Source organism: Anomaloglossus baeobatrachus, chromosome 1 (assembly GCF_048569485.1).
Source record: "Anomaloglossus baeobatrachus isolate aAnoBae1 chromosome 1, aAnoBae1.hap1, whole genome shotgun sequence".
In the NCBI taxonomy this organism is placed as follows: Eukaryota; Metazoa; Chordata; class Amphibia; order Anura; family Aromobatidae; genus Anomaloglossus; species Anomaloglossus baeobatrachus.
Genome location: NC_134353.1, coordinates 883,633,824 through 883,650,015, shown reverse-complemented (window position 1 = coordinate 883,650,015; position 16,192 = coordinate 883,633,824). Strand labels below are relative to the sequence as shown.

Sequence of the window (16,192 nt, the reverse complement as noted above, 5' to 3'; positions counted from 1 at the left end):
TCATATAAGCCGCTTGCTTCATTTGCAAAAATATTCGCAGACTTATTTGCGGCTGCTAAAAAGTAAAAAAATCAACAGATCTGGAGAAAAAACAAAAAAAAGAAAACTACAAAACATCTCAGAACACAGCCAGACCCAAAGAAAAAAAAATCTCCATAATGGTAGAAAAACAAGGATTGGGAGTGTTGGATTAAGGCTATGTGCGCACTAGGCCATTTTACCCGCGGATTTACCCGCGGATTTGCTGCGGAAATTTCTTGAGAAATGTCTGCAATCTTTGTGCAGACATTTCCCAGCAAATCCTATGAGAAAAAAAAAAAATAGCTGTGCGCACGCTGCGGATTTTTCTCAAGAAATTTCCTTGAGAAGATTTTCTTGAGAAAATGAGCATGTCAATTCTTTTCCGCAGGTACCTGTGGATTTCGGCAGTACAGCCTGCAAAATCCGCAGGGAACAACCTGCGGGAAAATTGCGGCAAATTCGCGGCCAATCCGCGGCAAATCCGCATGCGGATTTGGTGCGGATTTTTTCCGGAGGTCCGGAAATCTTCCACTCCCAGAAGTTTCTCAAGAAATTTTCGGGTGCAAAACCGCCATGCATGAATGTGCACGTGCACCGTAGTGTACAGACCTACAGACTTTCTGCTGAGGCTGGTGAGCGGAGCGCTTCTGCACAGTGGTTTAAAAGATCAAGAGAGTCTCGGAAACCAATTTAAATGGTGTTTAAGGGGCCACAATATGTCAAAAAGCTTTTAAGTTAAGGAACAGGCGTATGCAAATATAAAAAATTTTTTTGTGCCATTCAGTGTCTATAAACAATATTTTTACTATTTATTTCAATATATAGCATCTCTGAAATTATATGGCGCTCTCGGAAAGGCATTGGCTTACCTTGAGAACATCCAGCTAGTCGGGAGTCAGTAGGACTTTGAATCTGATTAGAAAATTGAGTGCGTGAGAAAACTTGTGCCGCAATTGTTAAATTATGTCTCCAGACCACATTAGGTCAAAATTTAGCTGTGCAGTGGCTCCGTGGCTAGCCCAGGGCGGCGGCTCCGTGGCTAGCCCAGGGCGGCGGCTCCGTGGCTAGCCCAGGGCGGCGGCTCCGTGGCTAGCCCAGGGCGGCGGCTCCGTGGCTAGCACTGTTGCTTTGCAGCGATGGGGTCCTGGGTTCAAAGCACACCAAGAACATTATCTGTAAAAAGTTTGTATGTTCTCCCCATGTTTGCGTTGATTTCCTTCCACACTCCAAAGACATACTGATAGGGAATTTAAGGGTACTTTACACGCTGCGATATCGGTACCGATATCGCTAGCGAGCATACCCGCTCCCGTAAATTGTGCGACACGGGCAAATCGCTGCCCGTGGAGCACAACATTGCTAACACCCGTCACACGGACTTACCTGCCCTGTGACGTTGCTCTGGTCGGCGATCCGCCTCCTTTCTAAGGGGGACGGTTCGTGCGGCGTCACAGCAACGTCACACGGCAGCCGTCCAATAGCAGAGGAGGGGCGGAGATGAGCGGGACGTAACATCCTGCCCACCTTCTTCCTTCCGCATTGCCGGTGAACGCAGATAAGGAGATGTTCGGCGTTCCTGCGGTGTCACACGTAGCGATGTGTGGTGCTGCAGGAACAACGAACAACATCGTACCTGCAGCAGCAACGATATTAAGGAAAGGAGCTACGTGTCAACGAGCAACGATTTTTCACGTTTTTGCGCTCGTTGATCGTCGCTCCTTGGTGTCACACGCTGCGATGTCACTAACGACGTGACCCCGACGATATATCATTATCGATATCGCAGAGTGTAAAGCACCCTTTAGATTGTGAGTGCAATGGGGACAGTTATGATGCTGTCTAAAGTGCTGTGGACAATGATAGAGCTATATAAGCAATAAATAATAATAATAATAATAATAACAAATAAAAAAACATGCTGCCGTTTTCTCCAGTCCTGGCTCACATCCAGTAATAGGCATTACCAATGCAGATTTATACATTATCCGCAGATGACAAAGTGACAACGCTAATCATGACTGCTTGTCACTTTTCAAAGTACCACATCTGCTAAGAAAAAGCTAGAAAAAAAAAAAAATTACCAAAAAAACAAAACATTTTCCACAACACAGCATGTTAGGGAGACACGTCGTAAAGCTAGAACCTAAATGATAAAATATTACATGAAAAAAAAAAAAAAAAAAACAGAAAAAGCTGGAATCGGTAACTGACTGGAAAAGAAATTTTAATCTTAAAGTAAAATTCGATCCGATTTCACTTGATACAATAAAACACACAAAAGGGAGTAGTCCCACTATTCATACAATAGGAATGTATGCTACCCTATATACCGCATGATACAATTATAAATAGCACCGCACGCTGCTGCCAAAACATAATTTACAATGCTTGAAAGACTATTCTGATTTATAGCAAGGATTTATAGGGTGACAGCGTTGCAGGGGAAAACTAGATTTCTCGGTCTCCGAACTGATAGATATTAGCGGAATAAAACTACATGACCAGATTATACCGTGTCTGTAAATTAATATACAGGACCACGGCAGTGACATGCAGTGTATGAGAGGCCACGCCACCTCATCCACGTCTTGTATCTGTCAGTCCTTTATCAAGCTGAGTGCTCTACAAAAATGTTACAATTCCATCAGCACACCTGCTCATATCGGATGGACTTCTTGGTTCTCCCCCTCTTTCCTCCTCTCAGTGTTCTAGATCCCAGCAGGGAGGGCTGTATGCAGATCTCCCCGATGCGGACAGAGGAGAAAGCATGAACAGTCTCAGGGAGGGCAGAAAAATAGGAATTACTACCTACCGGTAATGATGTTTCCAGGATCCATCATGACATCACCACAGGAGTTGCTTCCTCCGCCCTCTACAGGGACTGGAACACAAGAGGTTAAAAACCCCTCCCCCTCCCAACCTCTCCAGTGGCTTTTCAAGTACCACACCAGGATGGGTATAACACCCCGTTTATTCATGCTTGAGCTACATACAATGTAAATGCACACGCAGCAGAAACAAGGGAGGGAAATAAGGGTGCTGTCATGATGGATCCTGGAAACCTCATTACCGGTAGGTAGTAATTCCTATTTTCCAGGACCACATGACAGCACCACAGGAGAATACCAAATTAATTTATCCTTAGGGACGGAGGGGAGGAGGGGGGGGGGGGGGGACTGCCTGGATCGCCCTCCTACCAAACGAGGTCTGGTGGGAGGACAGAATATCCAATTGGTAGTGCCTACAAAAAGTGTTGGGACCTGACCAAGTGGCAGTTTCGCAAATCTGGTCTAAAGAAGCTCCCGCCCTTTCTGCCCACGTCGTAGATAGTGATCTAGTGGAGTGGGCTCTAAGGTGATCTGGCGGGGTCTTACCCGCCAATTGATAGGTTGAGGATATTGCCGTATCCGCCACCATCATAGTTCTCCGTACGGCCCGTGTCGCCTGCGGAAAATAAGTAACAGGAGAGGTTGGGAGGGGGAGGGGTTTTTAACCTCTTGTGTTCCTGTCCCTGTAGAGGGCGGAGGAAGGAACTCCTGTGGTGCTGTCATGTGGTCCTGGAAAATCAGGCTATGGGAAAAAAGGAAAACACATGAAAGGGAAATCTTTGAATAAATATGAGCCACTGAGGACAGCAGCACCCGGGATACACACAGACCTCACATCCAGCCTATATTACCAGAAGAGAAAAATCTGAAAGGTGAATCAGGCTGCAATCTGCTTATTGGGGTAATTAAAAGGCAGGAATGAAGACAAAAAGTTTTAACTACTAATAGCAACAATTAAGAAATATAAAAATATTTTTTTCCTATTTTAAAAGGTGTGCATACCCATAGCTTTGAAAGGGGCTTACCAATGAACTCAAATGGTATCATGGTTGTCAATAGCCAACCGCCGGTAAAACAGTAAAAGAAACCAAAAACAACGGATCCTTTTTTGCAGCATCGGTCACATCAGTTGTGCCACTATCTGCAACGCATTTGTTGCATCAGTCACAAAACATGTTTCGCCATGACTGGCTTCATCAGGGGGCTGAGGCTAAAGCTAAAGCCTCAGCCCCCTGATGAAGCCGGTCATGGCGAAACATGTCGGGGAGGCTATTAGCTGTTAGGTAGTTTTTTTAACAGGCAGTGTAGGTGATAGCCAGCCATACTACATTAGGATGTATCCAGAGCAGTGTCGGTCCGCGGCCGCACTCGTCTAATACGGAATTGACCTCCCACCTGCCATTTTTAATCTTTGTCCAATTATATAATTTCATAGTTTACTTGATTAGGTCTTTAGTTAGGGTACATCTTGTTGCCCTTTGGGCAAATAGTGTTTGTATAATTACCCCTACGCTGACCGGGTGTGACAATCAGATGAAGCCAGTCATGGCGAAACATGTTTTTGGGCTTCAAAGAAATGGCGCCTGGAGTCCGCGCCTGTGCAAATTGAGCTCTCGGCTCAATGACAAGCCGAGATCTCATCTGCGCACATGCCACCTCCAAGCGCCATTTTCATGACAGCAATGGGCCGGAGCGTGCGCAGATGAGATCTTGGGCCGAGAGCGACATCTGCGCACATCCCGACTCCAGTCACCATTATTTGAACCCCGCCCCACCAGCGTCTTCAGGATGTTCCCTGCCTCACCACAGCTCGCAGCACCGAGCAGAGCACCGCCCACAGCATTGCCCCTGCCTCCTGCAACTCCTCTCCACCTCCCCCGGTAAGCTACATCCACATTATAAGACGCACCCCTCATTTTCCTCCCAATTTTTTGAGAGTAAAAGTGCGTCATATAATCCGAAAAATAAGGTAAGTAACACGCTCCTTATTGTGAGAAACATTGTGGTATGTTGCTCTTTCTCTCCCGGTCATCTTTGTTGTTCCCTTTGTGTTCTTTAGGACTTCGTGGGGTTGAATAGTGTTCATTCCGCCAGTTCAATACCTAGGGTTGAGTTCAGGCTCAGCTAGGGCCAGGTATCCTGCCCGGCCTATAGGAGAGGAACCTAGAGAGGTTTTATCAGGGGTCCCCATCTCCCGCTTTCCTAAACACAGGGTTTCCCTCTTCCTCCCTTTTCGCCATTCGCTCAGTATTTCCCTATACCTAGCATGACAAAAGGCCCTGAAGAGGTTTTCCCCATAATTATAAATTGGACTACTCTCCTTGACCGTCCCACAGACCATGAATTGAGCAAAAATGTGCATGCTAAGACTCTTGGGATCACAAAGGCTCCCCCCAGTGGTGGAGATGGCCCACTACACAGGGTAAGGATCTGTGGTGTTCTGGCTTTGGCCACTGCGTTCATCCTTAGGGCCTAGAAACAATGGATGTTCATACTTTATTTGAACATGGCATAAAAAAACTTCACGATGGTGGAGAAATACAGTTCAGACGCTTTTCTGGCCTTGATCACTGAGTAAAGAATTGCATCATGGTACAGAGTTTAAAAACAAAATTCAGCCAATCATAGAACACATACAAAATTTAAACTAATTACCATTGAATTATATACAAATATATTGCAGCAAAATACACACTTGTAAAAAAAAAAAAACAATACACATGGTAACATTTTTATAATTCATCCCTTTCGGGTACTTGGATGTCCAATTTTACAATCCATAAGGCCTCTCTCAGTAAAACCTTTTTTCGACAATCTCCCCCACGTATGGGATTCTTAACCCTTCCTATACCATAGAAGGAAAAAAAAAAAACCCAGTTAATTCACCTCCATGCATCTCTAACAAAAAGCTTTGTTGCCCCTGAATAGGACGCATTCTTGTTCCCAACATTGATGCCAGTTCTGATGCCCAGAACCTGTTTGGGCCAGGCTGGAGTGATCTGAATTTGATGTGTGGCATCACTAGGTATGTAAATGTGGTGTGAGATCAGTGGCCCAAAGCCATTTAACCCCTCAAAAACACTAGTTATTCAAATCTGTGAAAACTGGCCATTTGCCCACTTTGATGCCAGTTTTGATGCCCAGAACCTGTTTGGGCCAGGGTGGAGTCACTTGAATTTGATTAGGGGCATCCCTAGATATGCAATTGTGGTGCCACAGGATGCAGGAGCAGTGCTGCGGGAGCTGTGCTGAGGGCGCCGTGCTTGGTGCTCGCTGCGGGCGGTGAGGCAGGGGCTACCCTGAAAATGACGGCGGTGCAATGGCGCCCAGAGTCGTCGCGTGGCTAGATGGAGCTTGTGGCTCAAGATCTCATCTGCGCATGTGCCACCTCTGGCCCATTGGTCTCCCAGCAGCAGACTAAAGGAAAATGGTGCCCGGAGGTGGCGCGTGTGCAGATGAGAGCTTGGCTTGTCATTGAGCCGATCGCTCAATCTGTGCACCGCCGACAGTTTCCAGATGTTGCGTCCCTCACAGCGAGCATCTGGGACACACGCCCCCCCCCCCCCCCCCGCAGCATCGCCCTACTCCACCACCGCCCCTGCCTCCTGTGACCCCACTCTTCCGCCACTGCTTTCCCTCACCAGCCCCCCCCCCCCCAGCAAGACACCACTGGATTATAAGACTGACCCTTTTTTCTCTAAATTTTGTGTGCATCTTCTCAAACAAAAATTACGGTAAATACATTTAGATTCTGGGTAAAAGTCAGGAAGTGCGTCCATAGCCAAGATCCCATCATCATCCTGGACACAGAAAGCGTTCCCTGTAATGTTCTGCAGCAGTATTCTGCACATGCCGGGCTTTTCATGGACGTCTATGCGCTACACGGACCTCTTTGAAACCACTAGAAGTCTATTAGGACTCAAGTATGCACAAAGTACAGCAGAGCGCTACATAAGGAAAGGTGAAAGGTTTATTAAGTACATTTTAGTTAAAATAATAATACACTTTAAAAACACAAAAAATGATATGTGATGCAAACTGATGTCACATTACTTTGCTGCGATGACCAACTGCTGTAGGCAAAGGAGATGGAGTCATCTGCAATCGCTTTGTTGTAAAGGAAAACAAACCGGTGAATAAGCGCCAACCAGCACAGCGATAGTCTGCCTCAGTATACCATTAGTTATTGACGCAATGGAGTACAGTGAATGGGAAATAAGGGAAATTATCCAATATCTCCTCCCCATTCAGGTTATGCAGCTTAGAATTACCTCTAAACTTCCAACACACTTACACCATGTCACGCGCTGTCTTACCACACCAAGCGCTCAAGATTTTCCAACAAGAAAAGGCTGTAGATGATATAACCTACCTCTTGTATGGACCGTGCCGCTGGCTTGTCTTGGTGATTGGCCAGTATTAAAAAAGGTAAAGTGCATAGCTGTGGATGCTGCAGGGCGGAATGGAGCTCATTCCTGGCAGTTTCTAAGTCTTCTTCAGATGAGGCACTATCAAGGATAAATATGACTCCTTGAGATCCCTGGTAATAACGACTCCAGTATTTTCGGATATTGGCTGCTCCTGCAAAGAAAGAAAAAAAAAAAAACCCAATTATCTCAAGCAATTAATATTTGTAAATTTAAAAATGTATAGATATATACACACACAGACACACAAACTGAAAATACACTCAAACATTGAAATTGCAACATCAAGAAAGAAAAGTCATGAAATTATGGAAATGACAGGACGGATAAACATTAAAAGAAATACAAATGGTGAATTTTAAAAACACCTCAATTAATTTTGCATAGAGAGAGAAAGAGAACAAACGCGAGAGAAAGAACGAACGAGAGAAAGAACGAACGAGAGAGAGAGAGCGAGAACGAGAGAGAGAGAGAGAGCGAGAACGAGAGAGAGAGAGCGAGAACGAGAGAGAGAGAGCGAGAACGAGAGAGAGAGAGAGAGCGAGAACGAGCGAGAGCGAGAGCGAGAGCGAGAGCGAGAGAGCGAGAGCGAGAGAGCGAGAACGAGAGAGCGAGAACGAGAGAGAGAGAGAGAGAGCGAGAACGAGAGAGAGAGCGAGAACGAGAGAGAGAGAGAGAGAGAGCGAGAACGAGAACGAGAACGAGAACGAGAACGAGAGCGAGAACGAGAGCGAGAACGAGAGCGAGAACGAGAGCGAGAACGAGAGAGAGAGAGAGAACGAGAGAGAGAGAGAGAACGAGAGAGAGAGAGAGAACGAGAGAGAGAGAGAGAACGAGAGAGAGAGAGAACGAGAGAGAGAGAGAACGAGAGAGAGAGAGAACGAGAGAGAGAGAGAACGAGAGAGAGAGAGAACGAGAGAGAGAGAGAACGAGAGAGAGAGAGAACGAGAGAGAGAGAGAAAGAACGAGAGAGAGAACGAGAGAGAGAGAGAAAGAACGAGAGAGAGAACGAGAGAGAGAGAGGAAGAACGAGAGAGAGAACGAGAGAGAGAGAGGAAGAACGAGAGAGAGAACGAGAGAGAACACGAGAGAGAGAGAGAACGAGAGAGAACACGAGAGAGAGAGAGAACGAGAGAGAACACGAGAGAGAGAGAGAACGAGAGAGAACACGAGAGAGAGAGAGAACGAGAGAGAACACGAGAGAGAGAGAGAACGAGAGAGAACACGAGAGAGAGAGAGAACGAGAGAGAACACGAGAGAGAGAGAGAACGAGAGAGAACACGAGAGAGAGAGAGAACACGAGAGAGAGAGAGAACGAGAGAGAGAGAGAACGAGAGAGAACACGAGAACGAGAGAACACGAGAACGAGAGAACACGAGAACGAGAGAGAACGAGAGAGAACGAGAGAGAACGAGAGAGAACGAGAGAGAACGAGAGAGAACGAGAGAGAACGAGAGAGAACGAGAGAGAACGAGAGAGAACGAGAGAGAACGAGAGAGAGAGAAAGAACGAGAGAGAGAGAAAGAACGAGAGAGAGAGAAAGAACGAGAGAGAGAAAGAACGAGAGAGAACGAGAGAGAGAACGAGAGAGAGAGAGAGAGAACGAGAGAGAGAAAGAACGAGAGAGAGAGAAAGAACGAGAGAAAGTGAAAGAAGTAGAAAGAACGAGAGAACGAGAGAACGAGAGAGAGCGAGAAAGTGAAAGAGAAGGAGACACAACGAGACACAACGAGAGACACAACGAGAGACGAGAAAGTGAAAGAGAGAAGGAGAAAGAACAAGAGAAAGAGAGAAAGTGAAAAAGGGAGAAAAAAAAAAGAAAAAGAGCAAGAGAAAAAGAAAAAGAAAGAAAGAGAAAGAAAAAGATGAACAACCCATATGATGTCATGTCTTTAGAAGCTTCTGACAGGTTTATTGGTAACATCTGAGTTAATTAGCGACACACCTGTAAATGCATTTTAATGCACACCTGAAACACACTGCTTCTTTGTGTGGCATCATGGGAAAGTCTAAACAAATTAACCAAGATCCCAGGAAGAGAATTGTGGACTTGCACAAGTCAGGTTCATCTTTGGGTACAATTTCCAGATACCTGAAGGTGCCTCGTTCATCTGTACAAATAATTATATACAAGGACGAACAAGATGGGAATGTCCAGCTATTTTTTTGGATATATTTATTATAGACACACAGACACACAGACACACATGGCTGGCACCCTTAAAATTATTGGAATTACATGTTTGTTTCCTTATTGTGGGTATTGGAACAACAAAGAAAAAAAATGGTAAAATGGACATAATTTTACACAAAAAACAAAAAATGGGCTGGACAAGATTGTTGCCACCATCAATTTAATACTTGGTTGCTCACCATTTAGAAAAAATAGATGCAATCAATTGCTTCCTATAACCATCAACAAGCTTCCTACACCTCTCATCTAGAATTTTGGACTCTTTTGGTAACTGATCCAGGTCTTTCATACAGTGCCTACAAGTAGTATTCAACCCCCTGCAGATTTAGCAGGTTTGATAAGATGCAAATAAGTTAGAGCCTGCAAACTTCAAACAAGAGCAGGATTTATTAACAGATGCATAAATCTTACAAACCAACAAGTTATGTTGCTCAGTTAAATTTTAATAAATTTTCAACATAAAAGTGTGGGTCAATTATTATTCAACCCCTAGGTTTAATATTTTGTGGAATAACCCTTGTTTGCAATTACAGCTAATATTCGTCTTTTATAAGACCTGATCAGGCCGGCACAGGTCTCTGGAGTTATCTTGGCCCACTCCTCCATGCAGATCTTCTCCACGTTATCTAGGTTCTTTGGGTGTCTCATGTGGACTTGAATCTTGAGCTCCTTCCACAAGTTTTCAATTGGGTTAAGGTCAGGAGACTGACTAGGCCACTGCAACACCTTTATTTTTTTCCCTCTTGAACCAGGCCTTGGTTTTCTTGGCTGTGTGCTTTGGGTCGTTGTCTTGTTGGAAGATGAAATGACGACCCATCTTAAGATCCTTGATGGAGGAGCAGAGGTTCTTGGCCAAAATCTCCAGGTAGGCCGTGCTATCCATCTTCCCATGGATGCGGACCAGATGGCCAGGCCCCTTGGCTGAGAAACAGCCCCACAGCATGATGCTGCCACCACCATGCTTGACTGTAGGGATGGTATTCTTGGGGTCGTATGCAGTGCCATCCAGTCTCCAAACGTCACGTGTGTGGTTGGCACCAAAGATCTCGATCTTGGTCTCATCAGACCAGAGAACCTTGAACCAGTCTGTCTCAGAGTCCTCCAAGTGATCATGAGCAAACTGTAGACGAGCCTTGACATGACGCTTTGAAAGTAAAAAGGTACCTTACGGGCTCGTCTTGAACGGAGACCATTGCGGTGGAGTACGTTACTGATGGTATTGACTGAAACCAATGTCCCCACTGCCATGAGATCTTGCCAGGAGCTCCTTCCTTGTTGTCCTTGGGTTAGCCTTGACTCTTCGGACAAGCCTGGCCTCGGCACGGGTGGAAACTTTCAAAGGCTGTCCAGGCCGTGGAAGGCTAACAGTAGTTCCATAAGCCTTCCACTTCCGGATGATGCTCCCAACAGTGGAGACAGGTAGGCCCAACTCCTTGGAAAGAGTTTTGAACCCCTTGCCAGCCTTGTGACCCTCCACGATCTTGTCTCTGATGGCCTTGGAATGCTCCTTTGTCTTTCCCATGTTGACCAAGTATGAGTGCTGTTCACAAGTTTGGGGAGGGTCTTAATTAGTCAGAAAAGGCTGGAAAAAGAGATAATTAATCCAAACATGTGAAGCTCATTGTTCTTTGTGCCTGAAATACTTCTTAATACTTTAGGGGAACCAAACAGAATTCTGGTGGTTTGAGGGGTTGAATAATAAATGACACTCTGAATAAACTTTTCACAATTTAAAAAAAAAATAAAAAAAGAAATAACATTCTTTTTTGCTGCAGTGCATTTCACACTTCCAGGCTGATCTACAGTCCAAATGTTACAATGCCAAGTTAATTCCGAATGTGTAAATCTGCTAAATCTGCAGGGGGTTGAATACTACTTGTAGGCACTGTATGTAAAGGAGACTTCTCGGAACAGCAATTTGAAGATCTCTCCTCAGGTGTCCAATGGGATTTAGATTCGGACTCATTGCTGCCACTTCAGAACACTCCAGAGCTTCGTTTCCCTCCATTTCTGGGGGCTTCTTGAATTATGTTTGCGGTCATTGTCCTGGTGGAAGACCCATGACCTACAACAACAGAAACCCAGCTTTCTAACACTGGGCACTACATTTCGACCCAAAATCCTTTGGTAATCTTCAGATTTCATGATGCCTTGCACAGAGTCCAGACACCCAATGCCAGAGGCAGCAAAACAACCACAAAACATCTTAAAACATCCACCATATTTGACTGCAGGTACTGTGTTCCTTTCTTTGTAGGCTTCATTCCATTTTCGGTAAACAGAATGAAGTGATTTACCAAAACACTTAGTCTCATCTGTCCACAAGACACTTTCCCAGAAGGATTTTGGTCACTCTAGTACATTTTGAAAAACTACAGTCCAGCTTTTTAGGTCTGTGTCAGCAGTGGGGTCCTCCTAGGTCTCCTGCAATAGAGTTTCATTTCATTCAAATGTCAACAAATAGTTTGTGCCAACACTGATGCACCATTAACCTGCAGGACAGCTTGGATATCTTTGGCACTTGATTGAGGCAGCTTTTCCATCATCTGGACTATTCTGAATTGCAACCTTTAATTAATTTTTCTCTGCTGTTCACATCCAGGGAGATTAGCTAAAGTGCCATGGGGTGCAAACTTCTTGCTTATGTTGTGCACCATGGACAAAGGATCACCAAGATCTCTGGAAATGAACTTGTGTAACCTTGAGATTGTTGAGATTTTTCAACAATTTTGGTTCTCAAGTTCTCATCTCTTTCTGTTCTCCATGCTTAGGCTGGTTTCACACTACGTCTTTTTAACATCCGTTGAAAACGTTATTTTAGCCGAAGTACGGATCCAGTGCAAATGCGTTTTCATTTCAATGCATTTGCAATGGACTCGCGTTAACATCCGTTCACCTGCGTTTGCCTGCGTTATAGTGCGGATCCGGTGACTTGCAGTTTTTTAACATGTTTCAAAAACGCTACTTGTAGCGTTTTTGAGCTGCGTCAAAATACTGCAAGTCACCGGATCCTGACTAAACAGCACGCGAACGCAGGTGAACGCTGGCGTGCTGATAGACAGGATCCTGCTTTTGTACTGAGCATGCCCAGAAAGTACTGAGCATGCCCAGAACCAGTCTCGCGTGATCTGTCTATCTCTCTACTCCCTCCCTCACCCTCTCTCTCTCTCTCTATCTATGTCTTTCCCCCTTCCTCTCCTCCCTCTCTCTCCCACCTGAGAGCTGCGGACACTCGTAACCAAGGTAAATATCGGGTAACCACTTCTCTTAGTTACCCGATGTTTACGTTGGTTACGCGTGCAGGCAGCCCTGCTCCTAGCAGCTGCAGACACTCGTAACCAAGATAAATATCGGGTATCCAAGGCCGATGTTTACCTTGGTTACCAGCGTCTGCAGCTGTCAGAAGCCTCCTCCCAGTCTAGTTCCCCTCACTCCCGATCACATGACTCCAATGCCCGCCCCTAAACATCCAGTGCAGGATCCTGCAAAATAACATATGCGTTTGCATACGTTATTTGCTGTAAAAGCAGGATCCGTACTTCTGCTAAAAAAAACGTTTTCAACGGATGTTAAAAAGACGTAGTGTGAAACTAGCCTTAGTGTGGCACACAAAGACAATGCAAAGTTGAGTCAACCTCTCCCCTTTATCTGTTTTCAGGTGTGCTTTTCAAATTGCCCACACCTGTTACTTGCCACAGTTCAGTTTGATTGAGCATCACATGCTTGAATCTAAGGCTATGTGTCCACAGTAAAAGGTCCCTGCGGATTTTTTTGCCTGAAAATCCGCAACTTTCGCGGCAAATCCGCACCCGCGGATTTACCGCGGATTTGCCGCGGATTTTATTTTTTTTTTTTTCCCCATTCAAAACAGAAAATCCGCACCAAATCCGCACCAAACAATTGACATGCTGCAGTTTGTTCCGCATCAAAATCCGCGGCAAAATCCGCAGCGGAAAAATCCGCAGCATGGGCACAGCATTTCCAAAATGCCATTGAAATGGCTGGGGAGTAGCTGTGCTGCAGATTTTCGGCAAATCCGCGCTAAATCCGCGTCAAAATCCGCGTCAAATCCGCGATAAATCCTGTAGCGTGGGCACATAGCCTAAGGGGCACTTTGCACACTACGACATCGCAAGCCGATGCTTGCGATGCCGAGCGCGATAGTCCCCGCCCCCGTCGCAGCTGCGATATCATGGTGATAGTTGGCGTAGCGAACATTATCGCTACGCCAGCTTCACATGCACTCACCTGCCCTGCGACATCGCGCTGGCCGGCGACCCGCCTCCTTATTAAGGGGGCGGGTCGTGCGGAGTCATAGCGACGTCACAAAGCAGGCGGCCAATTGAAGCGGAGGGGCGGAGATGAGTGGGACGTAAACATCCCGCCCTCCTCCTTCCTTCCGCATAGCCGGCGTGAGCCGCAGGACGAAGGTAGGAGATGTTCCTCGCTCCTGCGGCTTCACACACAGCGATGTGTGATGCCGCTGGAACGAGGAACAACATCGTAACATCGGTAATTTCCAAATTATGGAAATGACCAACGCTACACCGATGATACGATTACGACGATTTTGCGCTCGTTAAATCGTATCAAAAAGGCTTTACACACTACGATGTCGACAGCGACGCCGGATGTGCGTCACTTTCAATTTGACCCCACAGACATCGCACCTGCGATGTCGTAGTGTGCAAAGTGCCCCTAAGTTGTTTACCTACAATTTTGGAAAGTTGATAATTTTGTCCAGCCCATTTTTTGCGACTGTGTGAAATTATGTCCAATTTGCGTTTTTGTGAGGTTTCAATGACAAATGAAATAAACAGGTGTACAACAAAACGTGTAATTGCAATACATTTCCAGGAGAAACTCTTCATTCTCTGGAACAATTTTGAGGGTGCCAACACTTTCAGCCATAACTGTATATGTAACCTAATGCTGATTTACGCTTGTCCACAACTTTATCCCTTACTTGTCTGGTGTGTTCCCAGGTGTGGTTTTCAGGATGTTTTTCATTCCTAATGTCCTTAAAAAAACCTCTGAGGCCTTCACCGAACAGTAGTTATACTGAGAATAAATTATTCACAGTTGGACTCAATTTTCTAATTCGGTGACTTCTTGAGGCAATGGTTGACTCAAGATGTTATTTAGGGGTATCCGCCTACAGGGGGCTGAATAAAAATGCACATCACAATTTTCAGATTTGTATTTTTAAAATCTTTAGAAAACTAAGTAGCATTTCCCCTACATTTCACAAATACTTGCTACTTTATGTTGGTATATCACATATAATCTCAAATAAGTACATTTAGGTTTGTAGGTATAACAGTAAAAAAAAAAAAAAAGTGGAAAAGTTCACGGGGCATGCATACTTTTTCAAGGTACTGTATATACATTGAAGGAAACAATTATTTGATCCCTTGCTGATTTTGTACGTATAGTTTTCCTACTACATATTGATAGGATCTTGGAGATGGGAATACCCCTTTAATGACTGATTACAGGAAATTGTTGGGACACTCATTAAAGGGGTATTCCCATCGCCAAGATCCTATTCCCATATATAATAGGAATAATAATTATAATAATAATAATAATAATAATAATATTATAATCAAATACTTTCTATTAGAAATGTAGTATAGTTCTCCTGATTAGGTATGTTGGTTACCTCATGTGCAGGGCATTGCAGTTGTTTAGGTATCCATGGTTACAACCACAAGCAACTAACTCACTACATGACTGGTTTTAACCATGGATACCCAAGCTGCTGCAATGTCTTGCATATGAGGTAAGCAACATACCTAATCAGCAACATACCTACACAAGGACCCCAGTAACATTTCCCTAAGAATATACTTAAGAATTCATTTTCTGACCACCTTATAGACTATATTGTGATACAGAGGTCAGTAATTCATACGTCCCCGGACATAGCCATGACTACTAGGATTACACCAATAGATTGTGCTTTTGGATAACTATAAAATAAAGAAGAGTAGAAGTTACCATAACTGAGTGACGTCTTTATTTTATGACTAACCCAATTTATGTATAAAAATGTTAAGAACCCCTTGAAGTCCTGAAGATGAGTGTAGAAAGCACCTTACTCATCCCCGCACCCACCCACCCCCCGCAGGAGGACAATATCCGCAGTGTGTGGGGTGATGCAATCCGTTGGACAATGTCCAGACAATAAAATGAAGTCAACAGGTAATTCACGATCCATCAGGGGAAGAATCGCTGAAACCGAGAATTAACATTACTATCTACATGGAGCGCAGCCAACCTGAAGGCTGTAAAATGATCATTTGGTGCAGGCGCGCTACTCACAAAGCCGAAATATTCACAACTTGTGGGTATTGTGGTCCTTACTTTTATTTACATGTCGAGTCCTATACAGAGATACTTTTGGCCAAGAGACAACACAGTAAACTGGTATTTTAATTGGGAACCATAAAAGCTGTTGGCATCAGGGTATGTGCGAACCTTCAGTTTGCCGTATAAAAATCTGCTGCAAATACTGGCGTTTTAGCAGGAAAATTGCGCATTTTGTTTGTTTTTTTTCCATTTATTTGAACGGGTGAAAAAAATATCTGCATAAAAGCTGAAAGAATTAATTTTCTGCAGATTAGACACCGCTTCAAATCTGCAAGGAAAAAAATAAGACGTGTGCATAAGAGTCCAGAAGTCTCATTCACTTTGCTAGTAGATAAAACATTGTATTT

The 16,192-nt window shown here is 44.7% G+C and overlaps 1 protein-coding gene across 2 annotated transcripts in view; it reads right to left on the bottom strand.

Annotated features, from left to right (window-relative positions):
- ARL15 (ARF like GTPase 15) overlaps positions 1–16,192 on the bottom strand; it is a 381,074-nt gene that overhangs the window by 175,728 nt on the left and 189,154 nt on the right. For both annotated transcript variants that reach the window (XM_075342828.1, XM_075342833.1), the window contains one exon: positions 7,222–7,430. In XM_075342828.1, coding sequence (XP_075198943.1) covers positions 7,222–7,430 — 209 coding nt within the window. The remainder of the gene's footprint in view (positions 1–7,221; positions 7,431–16,192) is intronic.